The sequence below is a fragment of the Lissotriton helveticus genome, chromosome 6 (assembly GCF_964261635.1).
Source record: "Lissotriton helveticus chromosome 6, aLisHel1.1, whole genome shotgun sequence".
Taxonomy (NCBI): Eukaryota; Metazoa; Chordata; class Amphibia; order Caudata; family Salamandridae; genus Lissotriton; species Lissotriton helveticus.
Genome location: NC_136067.1, coordinates 233,230,205 through 233,248,813, shown reverse-complemented (window position 1 = coordinate 233,248,813; position 18,609 = coordinate 233,230,205). Strand labels below are relative to the sequence as shown.

General features: G+C 46.7%; 1 protein-coding gene across 1 annotated transcript in view; it reads left to right on the top strand.

Annotated features, from left to right (window-relative positions):
- LOC144762238 (adhesion G protein-coupled receptor F5-like) overlaps positions 1 to 18,609 on the top strand; it is a 626,316-nt gene that overhangs the window by 487,465 nt on the left and 120,242 nt on the right. The window contains exon 10 of the mRNA XM_078647382.1: positions 3,690 to 3,862. Within this exon, the coding sequence (XP_078503508.1) occupies positions 3,690 to 3,862 (173 nt within the window). The remainder of the gene's footprint in view (positions 1 to 3,689; positions 3,863 to 18,609) is intronic.

Here is an 18,609-nt window from a genome sequence, read left to right as displayed (position 1 = left end):
GGGCTGAAGCCCTTGGTCCTGGGAAGAAGTATGACTGTGAAGGCGCGACCCCCTTTGCATCGCTCCACGGTCCCCCTGGGGGTCGCGCCCCACCGTTTGAAGACCCCATGATTAGGTGAAGATTCAAAAAATTTAACGGTCTTTATTACACCTTGGGGGGTGTTCTGTTTCAATAGGATGCCATTTGGACTCTATTCCTCTGCGTCTGTCTTTCAGAAACTCATGACCAGTTTGTTGAAGGGGACTGTTGGGGTGAAATTCTTTCAAGATGACAGACTAATTTTCAGTTTCAAGGTACATGATCTTGTAAACAGGGTCAAGGAAGTTTTGCATATATTTTTACAGAAAGGAATAACACTCAAGATTAGCAAGTGTAAATTTGGGCAATTTGAGATAACATTTGGAACAAGTAATATCTGGTGGTGGAGCTAAACCCAAGACTGATCTCATCACCACAATATCTGAACTACCCTAACCCTCCAAGAAAGAAGAGGTACAAATGGATGACAGAATTGTGTTCCAGATTTGTGCCCAATGTTGAGAGTCACAATGTGGACATTAGGAGTTCCCTCAGAAACGGTGTCCAATTTGCATGGACAGAAGATTGTCATAAGGAGTATGATAATCTAAAAATGTCTGTAATCAGCAGAATTTTCTAAAGAAGCTTGTCCCAGGTATGCCTTTCATCGTTCTTACACATGCTAGTAAAGAAGGGCTAGGTGCTGGTTTGAAGCAGAAGCAAGGCAGAGATGAGGTTACCATAGGCTTTGCCTCTGGGCCGTTAAAGGGGGGGGGGCTGAAATTCAGTATTCAAAAGGAAGCCCTAGCAGTATACAGGGCAATAAGAAAGTTCCAACAGTTTGTGTGGTTTATGAAGTTCCAAGTGCAGATGGACCACAAGCCTTTGAAGACAGACTTTGGGAAGAAGAGACTTAACTGTATTTCATCTAGGATTTGCAAGTGGCTGGTGGCACTTCAGGATTTTCAGTTTGTCATCTCTTATCTGCAGCGTATTGAAAACAAAGTTGCAGACTGCCTGTCTAGGTTGAAGGTAGATTTGGGAACTAAAGTGGTTGAAGAAAACTGGTGGAAAGAACATACAGTCAAAGTTTGCAGTGTCACGATAGGTTGTGTGTCAGAGAATGAATGGGGGAAAAAGATGGAAGATGAGATTTTGAAACACGACAGCTTGTTCTGTATGTAGACAACAGTTGGAAAAAAATGGACATTTGCTGGATATGTGAAAATATTTGATGAGTTATCGGTAATTAATGACATCCTAATAAGAGAGAGTAAATTGGTTCCACCACAGGGAGTCAGAAAATGTCTGATACAACTGGCACATCAGAGGCATCAAGGCATTTCTAAAACTAAAGAGAGGCTTAGATGTGTATATTGGTAGCTAGAGATGCACACCATGTTTGCGAGATTGGTAAAAGAATGTGGTGAGTGCAAGATGAGCAGTAAAAATATGAAAGTTAGACCGTCTCCCATGGTTTGTCAGGAAATTCCATTTGAGGTTTGGGAGGAGATTGGATTAGACATAGTTGGGCCCATCAATGTGGGAAGCACTACAAAGTATTTGTTTGTGTGCATTGATATGCAGTCCAGGTGGCCAGAGGCGGGAGTAACCAATGAAATCAACACTGTTGTGGTCATAAAATTCTTGACCGAGACATTTGCAAGGGATTACAATCCCAGAATTATACTAATGGACAATGGGTTGCAATTAACCTTGAAGGAAGTAGAAACATTTTTGGATGGTAGGGGCATTGCTCATAAAAAAGGTGGAAGGGTTTAATAGGACACTAAAAGAACCCATTCAGATTGCAAGGAATTATGTATGTGATTGGGTTCAAGCTGTCCAGAGGCATGTGGAGAGGCATAGATTCACTCCTCAATCTACTGCGGAGGTGAGTCCTTTTCTCCTGTTCAAGAAACATAAACGTTATACAGTGCTGGTTTCTCTCTGTGTGGAGAGGTACAACATAAATACCATGAGTCTTGAAGATGTGATGGAGGAATCTAAAGCAAGAGAATCACATCTGCAGGCAGAGAGAAATGAGAGGTATGACTGTCGCAAGGCAGTTAAGCCAATGCTTATAAAAGTTAGAGATGTAATTAAAAGAACGACGCCTGAGAGAATCGGAGGTATCTCACAGTTCAGCAGATCATACAATGTGACAAAGGTATTCCGAGGGGTAGCCAAAATGGATGATTGCTGTATCTAAAAATGTCATTATGATAATTGTAGTAAATGACAAATAGTTTGTGTGTAATTTTTACAGTTATGATTTGTTAAAGGGGGATGGTATGTGGTAATGTGTAGTTAGCTATGTGTAATGTTTTAACTATGTTCTTGTGTTTTCCATCAGATACTGCTGTTTCCATGACAAGTTTTGAGTAGAATATTTATTGTTAATGCTGAGGCTGTGATAAGCAGTTTTATGGAGTTACCTTGCAGAGACTTTGGCTGTAGTATCTTCTGTACAATAAACTTGTTTTTATCACCTTTACCCTGCGTAGGACCTTCTTGGAGTCACCCTTAACACCTCCCATCCAGAGTTACTGATCCCAGGAGAAACTGCGAAGAGACAATGTTAATGCGAGGATTACAATTTGAACCCTTATGGTTCCCTAAGAAATTAAGTATGATCATGGAATCAGTAATACCATACCAAATTCCCCAAGTATTTTCAAATTTTCCCCTGTGTTATGCCCTGCCATTTGATCTACTTTCAGCAGGCCAAATCTCCTGGCGGAAAACAATGGAGGGTATATTTATAAGTTCAGCAGGGATGCGCTAGAACAAATGCGTCACGTAAAACTAGCCTTGCGTCACGGCGGATGCACCGCATTTACAATGCGGCATGCCGTGGCGCAAGGGTAGGCAGATGCGTGACGCATCTAGTGACGTAAGGGCGGCGCATCGCTGGAGGCGACTCCAGCAATGCTCGGGTGTGCCCTATACTTAACGCGCTGCGTCAGTCCTTACGCCTGCTTCAAGCAGGCGTAAGGAATTGACATAGCAGCGTCGCACAAGTGCCTGCGTGAAATCTTCTAGATTTCACGCAGGCACTTTTGTGAGGCGCACCTGCCACGGAACGCCCACCCTGCGCCGGAACGCCCACATGTGGCGCAGGGCTTTACAACATAATGCATCTGCCTAGATGCGTCACCTTGTAAATTGGTTGCAGGGATGCGCTACGTTTACGCCGCCGTTGCATGACGCAATGGCGGCGTAAACGTGGCTCAAGTCTGACATAAATCTGCCTCTTAGTCTATTATAAAGCCACTGCCTTTGACAGAGCTGGATATGCATAAAATTGCAAATTATACATCGCATACATTTAGTAACCCTACATGTTTCAGCACAAGCTGAAGGCTGCAGCTACCATAGTTCAGAAGCACAAGGAGGCAATCACCACGCCAGCTTCAAAGTTGTGTTGTCTGCTGCTCATGCAATAACTCTTGAATTACCGAGAGAGCACATGCACTGCTGGCTGCACTTATTCTTGAAAAACATTACCATAGTTCAGTTCAGTGCTTTTTAATAGGCGTAGAAGACCTTCATGATACAGATTATGCTGTTTATAAAGAAGCTAGAAATATGTTTCTAGATAGTCACCTGTTATATGGTTGCTATAGGTGCATGTTTATTCTAATTGTTTTGTCAATCAAAATTTCAGGTAAAGCTACATGTAATGGATTTGGAATAGGGCAGGAAGGCGATACCATAATTATTCCATGCTCAGTTGATTTTGCTGGGACAATCACATACACCTGCAACAGTTCTGTTTGGGGCAATCCGACCAATTCCTGCATCCCTCAAAAGCTCAGTCAACTGGTGGCAGAAAGTAAGGTACGTATTAATGAAAGGTATATCTTAGCCCGCTTTATACATTTACAGTGATTCAAAAGGAAATTAAGCTAGCATACTAAGCACCTGAAAGAATAATCAGTAATAAAAGTGAAAAAGGGGCAGATTCAATTAGATTGTCTCCTTTAACTGTTATAATATATGTATTTGTGAAGCACAGAATCACTCACAAGATTATACTGGTGCTGAGGTATGTACAGCTAGCCCTGACTATAGTATGACAGTTAATAGAGAAGCCAGTTATTCCGCTTCTTGTGGAATTCAAGAGGAGGCTCTGATTTGGAGGGAAGCTGTTCTGTGCTTTACAGGCAATGTATGAGAACATCCTTCCTCCTGATCGGGTTCTGTGTATGCTTGGTAAGTGTGTGAGTAGGAGTCCTGCTTAGAAGAGGTGTATGGCTAGTTGTTGCAAGAATATGAAACTGCTCATGCAAGTGAGGCCTAACTTGTGTGGTGCATTGAAAGAGTGTGTGAGGAGTTTGAAATGAGCACATATGTGTAGCGGGAGGCAGGGGAGCTACCTGAGATGTGTGGTGTGATGTCATTTCTGTGTGGGTGGTTGAGTATGAGTCTGGATTCTGAGTTCTAGATTATTTGCAGTCTTTTAGTGAGTTGATTAGTGATCTCAGTGTAGAGGATTTTCCCATAGTCCAACTTGCTGGTGACAACAGCGTGAGAGCCATTTGAAGATCTTCTTTACCATCTTAAAGGTGTAAATGCTGGATGCAATGACAGCGTTGACTTGTGCAGTCATGTTCAGTTTGTTGTTGGTGATTACTGTGAGGTTCCTGGCATGGGTGCTGGGTGTGGGTCCAAGTTCGGCTGGCTGCCCGTTGGAGTACCATAGTTAGGTGTTCTTGCCAGGATCACAACTTCTGTCTTGTTGGTGTTGAGCTTGAGACTGTTGGCTATTAACCAATTAGTTACTTCAGTCATGCACGTGGTGACTTGTTTCTGGTGTGGGGGGTCTTGTCCAAGGGGGAGAGTACACGTTGCAAAACATTGGCCAAAGGGATGGGGCTGAGTGATGAACCTTGAGGCACACCTTAGATGACTTTGCGGGCTTTAGAGAAGTAAGGTGCCAGGCTGACAGCCTATGCTCTATCCGTTAAGAAGGAGCAGATCGAGTGGAGAGCAGGTCCTTGGATGTCAATCTTGTGCGGGTGTCTGATGAGGATGGGGTTGTGAGAGCATGTCAAATGCTGCAAAGGGGTCCAGAATAATGAGGGCTGCCATGTCTCTTCTGTCAAAGATCATGTTGATTTTGTCTGTGGTGGAAATTAGTGTTGTTTCTGTACTGCGGTTGAGCCTGAATCCAGACTGCAGGGCATGGAGGAGCTGGTGGTAGCCAGGTGCTTGATGAGGTGTCAGTTAAGTATTTTCTCTAAGACCTGTGCCAGGTATTGTAGGAGAGAGATTGTTCTGTAGTTGGAAAGTGTGGCTGGGTCAGCACATGCTTTCTTGAGCATCGGCATGAAGGTGGCATGATTCTAGGTGTCCGGGAATATGGCTGACTTAATGGAGATGGCAAGGATGAGTGTTAGTGTTACTCTGATTGGTAGGAGTCATTGGGTGAAGGCGTGATGGGACCCTTAAGTGGATGGTCTTCATGGTAGCAAGATATTTTAGTGTTGATGAAATCCTGCAGTCCTGATGGGAAGTAGAATTATGATGGAGATGGGGTTCAGTTTGGGGTCAAAGTTGTTGTATATGGATGTGATTTTGTTACAGAAGAATTCCGAGAGTTTATTGCAAAAGTCTTGTGAGGGTTGATGTTGCTGAAGGTAGCAGGAGGCACAGTGAAACCTTTGTTGATGGCAAATATTTCCTTGCTGCTTTTAGTGCTGGTGTCACTGGAAGGAGAAAGCAAAAGACACAAAGATGATGGACGGAATGCAGAGCAAATCAAACATTCTCCGCCCGTCAATAGACATCGTTCTTTTGCTCAACATGCCACCCCAGTTTAGACCCAGCCATGTGTAAATCAGTCTTGACCCTGTGTCTCATTAGAACACTCCAGACCAAACTGCCAAGCCAGGTACTCCCGGGAATCTGAACAAGATTCCAGGGACCGGTTTTGGGGCATCACCCCATATCATCCAGGCTAGGTTGAATCCAGTGGCATACCCAGTGCACTTAAGGCGAGTAAGCAAAAGACACACAGATGATGGTGTCACTGGGATCAGAAAGAGTTGTGAACTTGGTGTGCCGTATCTGAGGGTGGAAGTGCCTTATGGCTGATATGAAGATGTCTTTAACTTTGGCGTCTTGACTTGTTCACCTGAGAATTTTGAGCAGAGGACTTTCACTTTATACAAAAACCAGAAAAACAGTCCTGGGGGCAGTACCCAGAGTTCCGCTATGTGGAACTCCACAAAGTAGCCAAAAAATTATGCTACGCGGAGATCCGCAAGTGGCAGAGTGCATTAGGTCATGCCCATCGCATCGATTTTTAGCACTTGGTGTTTGTCCCATGCTGGAAAATCAGTGCAAGCTGCACTATGAGCAGAGCAAGAGGGCGCAGCTTCTTTCAGCTGCTTGAACAGATCTTCAATACGAGCGGTAGCTTCTTCAACATGAACGGAATGTGTTTCTACGCAAGCAGTAGTGGCCATCCGCAACCTCCCGATGATAGAGTATTGAATGGCTTAAAGAGTAGTCCGGGCATCATCGATGGGCGGGCTGAAGCCTCACGGTGACAATAATTGCTGTGCGAAGAGACAAACTTGCTGCAGCTCACGTTGATTCTCTTTGCGAGAAGCATGGTTTCTAGAGAGAATTGGCCCATTTGCGTAGAGTACAAAAGCTTGACTTTAAGAGCTAAAGAACCACTCCAAGGGCCCAGGGAACTGAGAATCACCACTTGGTGGTCAAGAGCTCATTGAAGACTGGACCAGGAACTGTGGGGAGCCTGTTATGTACCTAAAGCTGGATCAGGAGGCCAGCAGATTAGCCCTTTGAGCGCTCTTAGATATGTATAGCACGGCTAATTGTTCGTGAGGGTATTCAGGTGCTGGGTTGCCTCCGGTAACCTGGGTTCGAGATGGATTCCAGGTCCAGCTCCTCCTCCCCAGGCAAGGGGGCAGCAGGCAGCTGGCCAGAGCAGCAAGGCAGCAGCAGTTCCTTCAGAGTGGCAGTCCAGCAGAGTGGCAGTCCTTTTAGCAGCACAACAATCCTTCTTCCTGGCAGAGAATCCACAGACCCAGAGGTGTAATGAAGTTGTGGTGTCCAAGGTCCTTCTGTATACACATCTGTGCCTTTGAAGTGGGTAGGTGCTTCTAGACGCATGCCTTTGAGGTGCAAAAATGCCCTGCCCTGCCAGCCCTAGCTCCAGATTAACTACAGGGGATATGCAGCTATTTGTGTGGAGACAGGGAACGGCCTATTCATGTATTGGGCAGCTCCTCCCTGCCATCCAGCCGAGATGGCCCATCAAGTCACACCTAAACTCCCATTGTGTGTGGCTCTCTAGGAGGAATACACAAATCCTAACTGCTAAGTACAACTAGTCATGTGACCATAGACTGACTGCAGACATAATATGGATGAGATAAGAAAATGCAAACCTTCAAGAAGTGGCATTTTCAGGATTGTAATTTAAAATCCGTTTTCACAATAAGTTGGTGTTTTAAATTATAATTCCAGAGACACTGAACATGAACCAATCACAAAAAATAAATTTAAGAGTTTTTCACTACTTGAGGTCGTATTGAATAAAGTGCCTGCATGCGCGCCCGGAGCACTTTGGTATTACAGATGGGGCTGTAGACGCTTGTGTATCCCCTTCTGTAGCCCTTTCTGTAATGCCAATAGCGCTGCCGCACATAAAGCACCAGCGCTATCGTCAAAGGGGCGTTCTCTCATTTGCACAGGGGTGTGCTCCATGCAAATGAGGGAATCCCTTTGCCTCTGTGCCCGCGCTGTATTACCGACGTGTATTACTTAGGTGGATGCATAGGCAAAGAAGCCCCCAGTGTGCCTCCTGAAAACAGCCCTCTGCAAGGGTTAAAGGGGGTCTCATGGACTCCCAGACATCCCCTTGCAGGCAGGTGCAGTCACTGACTGCACCCGTCTGCAAGGGCATCTCAATGACCCTTTAAAAGTGCAAGCGGGTTGCCACATTTCTTTCTAAATAAATGCTTTTGACTGTTTAGTGTATCCTTCCACTTACTAATGCAGTGTATGTATTGTAATACAAAATTGGCTATTTTAAATCTACCAGCCTATAGGATTCTGTCACAATGACTGGATAATGTCATTGATGATATCATTTGACATGTCCTATGTGATGTTATCAACAACGAAATGTAATATTTCATGAGTGATGTAATATGCAAAGTCATAAGCAGTGTATGATGAGGTGCAATTTAGTTAGTTCACTAAACTCTAACAGGTGATTTTCAGTGTTTTTGTTTTTTAAATATTAGTTCTTATCTCATTTCAACACCAAACTACAAAATCACTTCAACCGTTGCTTTTTTCGTTGAAGCTCCATCTTTCTCTTAAGCTAAGATCTTATTAGTATGTGTTTATAATTGAGGTTTCTGGTTGGTAGAGTATACAGCTAGTCCAAGCAGGAGTCACAATCCTAGTCAGGGTAAGTCAGATACACAACCTAAACTAAGCTGTGCTCAACCTTTGACGGCCTGGCACAGAGCAGTCAGGCTTACCTTGAGAAGCAATGTGCAAAGTATTTGTGCACACTTTAATTACCGTAACGCAGTGAAAGCACCACATAAAGACTCTAGCACAGTTGGAAAAAATTGAGAATCTTTATCTGATTAAACCAAAATAACAAACATCCAATAGGTAGAACTTGAAATATGAATTTTTAAAGATGAAATGTGAAAACAGTGCTTAGAAGTCACTGGGGGTCAAAAGGTTAGTTGATGCCGCGAGGGACTGGTGCAAATCAAAAGTTAAGGCAGACTGCGATGGAGCCAAGCCGGCTACATGACTCAGACATTTCACGCTAACAAAGTACTTGGATGGAGCAAAGCATTGTCATCGTAGACTCGGGGAGTTGAGGATGCGCTGCATCGTTGTCAATCTGTGGATGGAGGCGAGCGTCGGCACGATCCGGGACGTAGATTGAAGGTTCGATGCTGAACCCCTTTACGATGCAGACCCTACAGCAATGTCGAGTCACGAAGTCTGTCTGAGTCGAGCTGCACCGGCTGTAGAAACAATGCCGTCGAGCTGAGCTGCATCGTTGTTGAAGGTGATGCATTGGTTCCTATCTATGCAAAGTGACTGCTGATGTCGATGTAAGAAAAGCTGCAAAAAAACACTTCTGAGACCCAGGACTGGAGGGGTACCTCAGGCAAGTGTAAGCCTCACAGATAACAGTGTCCGGCAGCACCAGCAGAGTTGCAAGACGTCTTTTATGGCCCTGAGAATTCAGAAAACAGGAGGCAAGCCCTTGGAGTCACTCTGGGTTCAAGTGAGATGCGTCCATTCCTTGTCCCCAGCAGGACAGAGATCAGCACAGCAAAGCAGAGAAGCAGTTCCTCAGAACAATCAGTCAAGGCAAACTGGCATTTCGTACATCACAGCCAGTCTTTACTCCAGCAGAGTTCTTCCCAGGTCTAGTAGTGTACTGATTTGGTAGGGTCAGAGCCCCCAGTTCAGATTCCCAAAAGTGCCTTTCACGTAGGGAATGACTTCAAAGGAACCCTCCATAGTGCACAAGGACCCCTTTCAAACTAGTCCTGTCTCCCAGGCTATCTGTGGGGGTAATCAGCCCTTTGTGTGAGTAAAGAACACAGCCTATTAAGATATAAATGTGAGCTACCTCTTCCCCTGCCTGTCCAGGAAGGCTATCAGAATGGAGATAAATGCAGATGAGTCCTCTGTCACACCCAGCCCGTTCTGTGTTTGTGGCTATCTAGAGAAAATGCACAAAGTGTAACTGTCACCCAGCCCAGATAGGTATTAGAGACAGGCTGCAGGGCACACAGAGTTATAAGCACAGAGAAATGTCCACTTTCTAAAAGTGGTGTTTCTAAAACAATAATGTTAAATCCTACTTCCCCAGTAAGGAAACATGTCAAACATGAAATGCTACTCCTCTCTGAGCAAGAATGACACCTTTAAAGCATATTAAGGAATTCCCAGTGCTGACCTATGAGAGGAGTAGGCCTCACAGTAATGAAAAATGGAATATGCTGTTGAACAGAACATGTACAATTTTAAAGTACATGTCCTACTTTTTACTTACACAGCACCATGCCGTTAGGGCTATCCACATTCTACCTTAGGCTTGAACTGTGTGTAAGAAAAGGGGAGTTTCCAGCTTGGCAAGTAGTTTTAAATGCCACGTCAAAGTGGCAGTAAACTGCACACCCAGCCCCTGCAGTGGCAGACATGAGACAGGTTTGAAAGGCTACTTCTGTTGGTGGCACAATCAGTCCTGCAGGCCCACTAGAAGCATTTCATTTACAGGCCCTGTTTATAAGGTATATCACTTTACAAGTATTTCTAATACACCAAACAAGTGTAAACCAATAATACCATGTTTAGAGCACAGAGCATATACACTTTAGCACTGGTCTGGTCAGCAGTTGTAAAGTGCCCAGACTCCTAAGCCAACAAAAAGCAGGTCAGGAAAAGAGGAGGAGGAAAGCAAAATGTTTGGGATAACCCTGCAGAAAGGGCCACACTATTTCTAAGAATAACTTCATTTTAACCTTTGTTGTTTGCAATGAATTTTCTTGATTTTTGATAATATTCAAAATTAAGCATACACCCGGTTGTATGTCAATATAACGCAGGCTTTTACCCCGCATGCCATTACAACGCAGGCATTACAATGAAAGTCGTTACAACGACTTTCGCTGGAGGGCGCTGGATAGTGGAATAGTTTAATTTTCTTTTCCAACTCCAGCCCACGTTGACAGTGGGGAAGGTGTTGGATAGAAAATTAAACTATTCCCTATCCAACAGCGCCCTCCAGCGAAAGTCCTTGTAACGACTTTCGTTGTAATCCCCCCGTTGTAATGGCAGTGCGGGGTAATCCCTGCGTTGTTATGGCTGTTCTCCCACCCAACCTGACTGGGGAATCTGCAGCCAATCCCTCCTTAGGCTGTCTACAATCGGCAATTGGCTGATTGGCCTGGCCTCTGGCCATTCCCCAGGGCTACCCCCCTATGTGGGCACCTAACCCAGTGCTCACACCCATTCTCCTGACAGCCCTTGTGCCTGTGGGTGTCCAAAGCCCCACTGTGTGCTACCTTCAGCTGTGTGCAATGTTAGGGGGGTGTTGGGCACTGAACAATACCAGTACTGCGTTACCACACTGAATGTTGCTCTCGGTACAGCAACCCAAAATATATCTTTTTAAAATTTTGTCTTAAGAGGGAGTCACTCTGGGAGAACCTACATGGCCCTGGAACTTGCATTAGGGCCACCCTGCCACCTTATGTGCCTTTGCACTTTTTCCAGGTCTCAGGGTCTGAGTCTCCGAGTTCTGCAAATACTGCCACAACATTGTCTCTATGTTGTGGCTAGTCAATCGACATTCACCTTGAATGGGCGAAGCAGAGGAAATTTAGACACCAATGGTCCAGGTATCTCCAACATTTTACCTGCGTTAACACCGTCATTCCCATCCTGTCAACCTTCTTAAACACTGTGTTTCTCAAAAAGCACTGATCATATCTACACCAAATAGGTTCCAATGTTTAGTAAAAATTTGGTGTAATTCCATGCAGCTGTTTTTTCCTGTATAAGAGAGCACACTTTACTACGGGAATTAAGATGGCAAATCACTATTTTGACCCTATCACTTTTTCATAGTCCATGCTTAATGAGCTCCTACATTTTTTGCTGAATTTTTTGCTGGTTATTGCACTCGGCACATTGGGGGACTGCTGTCAAGTGCCAAGTGCACGTGCTATGACCTAAAACTTGTAGAAAATGGCAAATCTTCGATTCTCATATTTAACTCGCCTGCAAGGACATAGTATATGGTATAGAAACAACACTCATAGTATGGAAAGTTAATTGTCACTTGTGGACTGCATCACTTACTGTGCCATTCACTAGTGTGACACAGCCAAGCAAGGCTTTAAGACTTCTATTGTAGTTGACTGTTGCCGTTCAAGCCTGTAGCCTCACCTGTCAAGAAAACCTTTTGCACACAAAATCCCTCCTTTTTAGGTAATAACAAATCACCCCATCATAGGCCTTGTAGACCAGAAAGCATGGGGCATGTTACCTAAAAGTGGGACATATTAGAATTTAATGTTGCTATGTACCTAAAGTGATAAGGCGCCAAAAGCTATTTTCAATGTGGAAGGCCTTGGCTCTCATATGAGTAACCTAGAGTATAGATTAAAATATTCATTCTTCAATCTTGGGTTTGGGACCAGTTCGAACTAATATATTTAATAATTGTTAAAAGCCCAATTCAATGGTGGTATTGGATTTTTAATAAATGTTTAGAAAAGGTGGCTTTTGGAAAGTTACATTTCACCATTCTGAAGCTCCTGGAGTCATATTTGCATTAGCTGTCTAGCAGTGCTTGACATTAATGAGGTATGGACATTGCTCACAGAGCAGAGAAAATGGCCTAGGTGTAGGGAAGTGATTTTCATGCCCTTGGATTGGATTGGATATGGTTTTTGTATAGCGCGATAGCTACCTGCAGGCATCCTAGCGCTTAGCCAAATACAGGTGTGTGGGGCAGGTAATTTTATCTGCTGAAGAGAACGGTTTTTAATTTTTTCCGAAAGTGCAGAAGGTTGGGTTCTGAGCGAATAGAGATTGGGAGGGAGTTCCAGAGTCTTGCCGCGTTTGTTGAGAACATTCTTCCTCCACTCCTTTCTCTTTTGAACCTAGGTCTGAAGACTTGAAAGTTATGAGTCGACCTGAGCTGTCTGTTGGGGTGGTAGGGGGTAATCAAGGTGTGGTTGTGGATTGCTCCTTTCCTCCAGTAGGCACGTGGGTAATGCACATGCTTTTAAAATTGATCCTGTCTTTTACTGGCAGCCAGTGGAGGGATTTTAGTTCGGATTTCACTGATAGGCGGCGAGGAATGCGCAGAAGTGTACGGGCAGCGCAGTTTTGAATCACCTGGAGTTTTTTCAAGGTAGATTCAGGGGCGCCTAGATAAAGGGCGTTTCCGAAATCCAGCCGGGAGAGGATTAGGCCCTGGACCATGATCTGTCTGGCATTGTAGGGGAGAAGCGGTAGGATTTTTCGGATGAGTCCTATAATGCCCATGCAGGTGGCAGATAATTTGGTTGCCTGGTGTCGAAGGATAGTGTGCTGTCTAGCCATATTCCTAAGCTCTTGATGGTGTTCCTGGCTGGGGACCTGTTGGGCTTGACCCAAGCATGTCATTAACTTGTAAAGGGTGGTAAGAAATTGTGTATTAGTTGAGGGGCAGACAAAGTCCTTCCACTTATTGGCAGGTATTTGGGCCATTTTTGCAGGCATCATGTCCTTTTGACTCCACTGACAGGTTGCCATGGACCCTGTGGTCAGGTACACCCACTCAGGCAAACCCCACCATCTCCAGGTTGGACCTAATCTCTACCTCTTTCCGGGTGGCGAGGCCCAGGTCATTGGATTTGGATTTGGATTGGATTTCTAGAGCGAGTAGCTACCCTGAGGCGTCCCAGCACTAACAGTGGACCTATGTTCCTAGGGGGGAAAGATCTTATGGGAAGAGCCATGTCTTTAGTTGTCTTCGGAAGGCCAGAAGGTTGTGTTCTTTTCGTATGAAAATGGGGAGGGAATTCCACAGCTTTGGGGCATTCTAGGAAAACAAGCGCCCTCCAGAACGGGCCTTTTGAATTCTGGGGATGCTGGCCAATAAGAGGGAATCCGATCTGAGCTGCCTGTTCGACTGATGGGGTTTGATCAGGGCGTTCAGGATCGGCGGACCTTTCTCATGCATTATTTTATGTGAGATGCATAGAGTCTTAAAATAGATCCTCTCTTTGACTGGTTGCCAATGTAGGCTTTTGAGCGCTGGTTTGGCTGAGCATCTGGGTTGGGTCCCTGTTAAAAGTCTTGCTGCGGCATTTTGAGCACACTGAAGTCTGTGGATGACCAAGGCGGGTGCCCCTAGATATAGGGCATTTCCATAGTCCAGTCTGGCGTTCACCAAACCCTGCATGAGCAGTTTCCTGGATTGGAAAGGGACTAAATGGAGGACCTTCCGTGCTGTTTTGATGAGGCCTAGGCAAGTGCCGGTGGTTTTTCTGGCCTGAGTTTTGAAATTAAGCTCTCGGTCTAGCCAGATGCCGAGGTTCTTGACTTCTGTTTTGGGAGTGGGGGGTGGGCCCATACAACTCGGCCATATCAGGGATGGAGGGAGTTTGCGAGGATTACCCAGGAGAAGAATTTCAGACTTCTCGCCATTTAGTTTAAGCCGAGAATCGTTCATCCATTTGCAGATGTTCTCGAGACAGACTGCCAAGTTGTCTAGGTTATTCTTTGATTGGCTAATGGACACCACCAGTTGTGTGTCGTCGGCATACATAACTGTTTTTATGCCGAACGGTGATGTAATGTCTTCTAGGGGGGACATATAGACATTAAACAGTGTGGGACTCAGGGAGGAGCCCTGGGGTACCCCACACTGTAATGGGAGGGCTTTGGACGTGCTTGAGCCATCGGTTACCTGGAAGGTTCTCCCTTCCAAGAAGGATTCAATCCAGGACAGGGCAGTGCCAGATATTCCTGCCCCACTGAGCCGATGGATGAGGATAGCGTGATCTACCGTGTCGAAGGCGGCACTTAGATCAAGGAGGATCACTGCCACTGATCCTCCTATGTCTATGATGGACCTTGCCTCTTCGACCACGGCAAGTAATGCAGTATCTGTGCCCTGTCCTGGTCTGAACCCGGTCTGGGAACGGCGTAAAAGTTTATTTGTTTACAGGAAGAGCGAGAGTTGGTGGTTCACTATTCGCTCGGCCACTTTGCTAATTGCCGGGAGGAGGGAAATGGGTCGGAAATTGGCCAAGTCCGTGGGGTCGAGGTGGGGTTTTTTGAGGAGTGCCCGGACTGTGACCTTTTTCCAATTTGTTGGAACGGTGCCCGTTGTCAAGGAGGCATTGATGAGGTTGGTGAAGGGGGGAGCCAACGTGGTGGCAACCAATTGTAGTTTGCTCATCGGCGCTGGGTCCGATGGAGCCCCGCTCTTCACTGATTGTAGAGTGGTAAGGAATAGGTCCGTAGTCACCTGAGAGTAAGTTTGGAGGCATGGAGCTTCCGTGCAGGTTGGCGTGATGACAGAGGGAGGTGGGGTGGAAGGGGGGGGAAGGGCATTGAGAATGTTTTGGATTTTGGATGAAAAAAACTCCGCTAGTTTGTTGCATCTGGTGCCCGAAGGGTCTGGTGAGGGCAGAGGCTCAGGGGCTTTGGTGAGGAGCCGTATGATACGGTATGTTTCTTTAGCTGAGTTGGCTGCGGCTTGAATTTTTTGTTCGTAAAAGATTGCCTGAGTGTTTTTTGTGCAGGTTTTGTATTGCTTTATGGCCGCCCTGTATTCGTTTTTATTTTCTGTGGCCCAGTCCTTTCTCCACACGCGTTCTAGCTTTTTGCATTTTTTTCTCAGTTCCCGTAGTTCCTGAGTGTACCAGGGAGACTTGAGAGTTCTCTTTTTGCTGGCGAGGGGAATGGCCGGGAGAATGGCGTCAAGGGATTGATCAATCCAGCCATGGAGTTGCATGTCCCCTCTAGATGGGTCCGGATCGAGCACCGGTGTGGAGGCGGTGAGGGTTTGGGCCCATACGGCTGTGTTCAGTTTCTGCCACGGGCGGGAAGGTGCTAGAGGGAGGACTCTCGCCGGGGTTTCAGATAACAGTTGGAGTTTAAACGGGATAAGAAAATGGTCTGACCAAGGGAGGGGAAGGGGGTTGCTCACTACTAGGTTAATGAGGTTTGTAAAGATGGGATCCAACAAGTGGCCCTTTGAGTGGGTGGGTTGGTTGCCTTTCAAGTGGAGGTTGAGGGAGGCTAGGTCTTTTTTTAGGTCTTCGGCGGTGTTGTTTGCAAGGTTGTCGAAATGGAGAACTAGATCTCCTAAGACCGTGAAGTTCGGGGACAGGCAGGAAAGGGAGGAGGTGGTTTCCACAAGAGAGTTGCAGAAAGAACGCTGCTGCCCTGGGGGGCGGTACACTAGAATCCCTGAGAGAGTGGTGGCTGGGGGTAGGTGGATGGAGAACAGGACATTTTCACAGTCCTGAATAGGGCTGTACTTGAAGTGACATACCAGGTAATCTCTGTAAATGATTGCTATTCCACCTCCCGTCCCGGAGGGACTATCCTGGTGCTTGATAAGATAGCCCGGTGGAAGAGTTTGGACTATGTCCGGGTCTTTAAATAGGAATTGATCCATGTTTCTGTTAGGAAAAGGATCTCAATCGCCGAGTCTTGTAGAATTGTGTTGATCTCAACTTGATGTTTCGGGAGGGATCTGCAATTAAGCAGCGCCATCCCGATTGATCGCGCTTTCTGGGGGAGACGAGGTGTTAGTCTGAATGGGCAGTGTGGGCAGCGGGGAGATCCGTCTTTTACAGAGATGATGTTGTGACAGGGCTTCGACTCTGCGTTCCTGAGATTAAGGAGGGTTTCCCGAGTATATCTAATTGGTAACGAGTCGGATGGGGCAGGGGACCTGGGCCTCGGGCTCGGTCTGGCGCGGACGGGCGCAGACGGGCTTCCCTTAGGCGCTCCCGCTGCGCTCGTCCGCTGCGCTTCCGGCCGAGGCACATGATTTATGGAGGGGAGGGAGGGGCGTGGCCTAAAAAGGGGGCGTGGCCTCTGTCCTCACCGAAATGGCGTCAGAGGGTGTGTTGGGCGGCTTCGCGGCAGCGCTAAGATCCGCTGTGCGGGCCGGACAGGGACGAGCAAGTGCCCTGTGATAGACTCCCTAGCAGGTGAGATTAAAAAACACAGTTATTCGTGACAATCAATATTTTTTTAAAAAGTGCAAGATACACTCCCGGCTTTCCGCCTCAGGAGATAGGTCAGAGTGAATGCGGCGCTTTTGATCAGCGTCTTTATACCTGCGACGGTGGACGTGGCCTAAAAAGGGGGCGTGGCCTCTGTCTTCGCCGAAATGGCGTCAGAGGCTGTGTTGGGCGGCTTCGCGGCAGCGCTAAGATCCGCTGTGCGGGCCGGACAGGGACGAGCAAGTGCCCTGTGATAGACTCCCTAGCAGGTGAGATTAAAAAACACAGTTATTCGTGACAATCAATATTTTTTTTAAAAGTGCAAGATACACTCCCGGCTTTCCGCCTCAGGAGATAGGTCAGAGTGAATGCGGCGCTTTTGATCAGCGTCTTTATACCTGCGATGGTGGGCGTGGCCTAAAAAGGGGGCGTGGCCTCTTTCCTCGCCGAAATGGCGTCAGAGGGTGTGTTGGGCGGCTTCGCGGCAGCGCTAAGATCCGCTGTGCGGGCCGGACAGGGACGAGCAAGTGCCTTGTGATAGACTCCCTAGCAGGTGAGATTAAAAAACACAGTTATTCGTGACAATCAATATTTTTTTAAAAAGTGCAAGATACACTCCCGGCTTTCCGCCTCAGGAGATAGGTCAGAGTGAATGCGGCGCTTTTGATCAGCGTCTTTATACCTGCGACGGTGGGCGTGGCCTAAAAAGGGGGCGTGGCCTCTGTCCTCGCCGAAATGGCGTCAGAGGGTGTGTTGGGCGGCTTCGCGGCAGCGCTAAGATCCGCTGTGCGGGCCGGACAGGGACGAGCAAGTGCCCTGTGATAGACTCCCTAGCAGGTGAGATTAAAAAACACAGTTATTCGTGACAATCAATATTTTTTTAAAAAGTGCAAGATACACTCCCGGCTTTCCGCCTCAGGAGATAGGTCAGAGTGAATGCGGCGCTTTTGATCAGCGTCTTTATACCTGCGACAGTGGGCGTGGCCTAAAAAGGGGGCGTGGCCTCTGTCCTCGCCGAAATGGCGTCAGAAGGTGTGTTGGGCGGCTTCGCGGCAGCGCTAAGATCCGCTGTGCGGGCCGGACAGGGACGAGCAAGTGCCCTGTGATAGACTCCCTAGCAGGTGAGATTAAAAAACACAGTTATTCGTCACAATCAATATTTTTTTTTAAAGTGCAAGATACACTCCCGGCTTTCCGCCTCAGGAGATAGGTCAGAGTGAATGCGGCGCTTTTGATCAGCGTCTTTATACCTGCGACGGTGGGCGTGGCCTAAAAAGGGGGCGTGGCCTCTGTCCTCGCCGAAATGGCGTCAGAGGGTGTGTTGGGTGGCTTCGCGGCAGCGCTAAGATCCGCTGTGCGGGCCGGACAGGGACAAGCAAGTGCCCTGTGATAGACTCCCTAGCAGGTGAGATTAAAAAACACAGTTATTCGTGACAATCAATATTTTTTTTTAAAGTGCAAGATACACTCCCGGCTTTCCGCCTCAGGAGATAGGTCAGAGATAGGTCATTCCCTAACAAACAGTCAACAAGCATGTCCTAACTCACAGCTAGAGGAGCTGGATCATGGCTTACCTGGTTGTCTGCAGTGACAACCTGCTGGGCTGTATTAGGCACTACCTCCTCTGAGGACATCAGATGACATCTAACTGTAGTCATACTGGTTCCTGTGCTTCTCAGAACCTCCATCACTGCCCACTGATGGTGACCCATTGCCTTTCATTTTTTGTATTGTTAGACATGTGAGCCTTGGGCACCATCTCCTTGTCACACAGGAAAACTAGAGTAACATCCAACCCTTCCAACACTAATCGGGCCA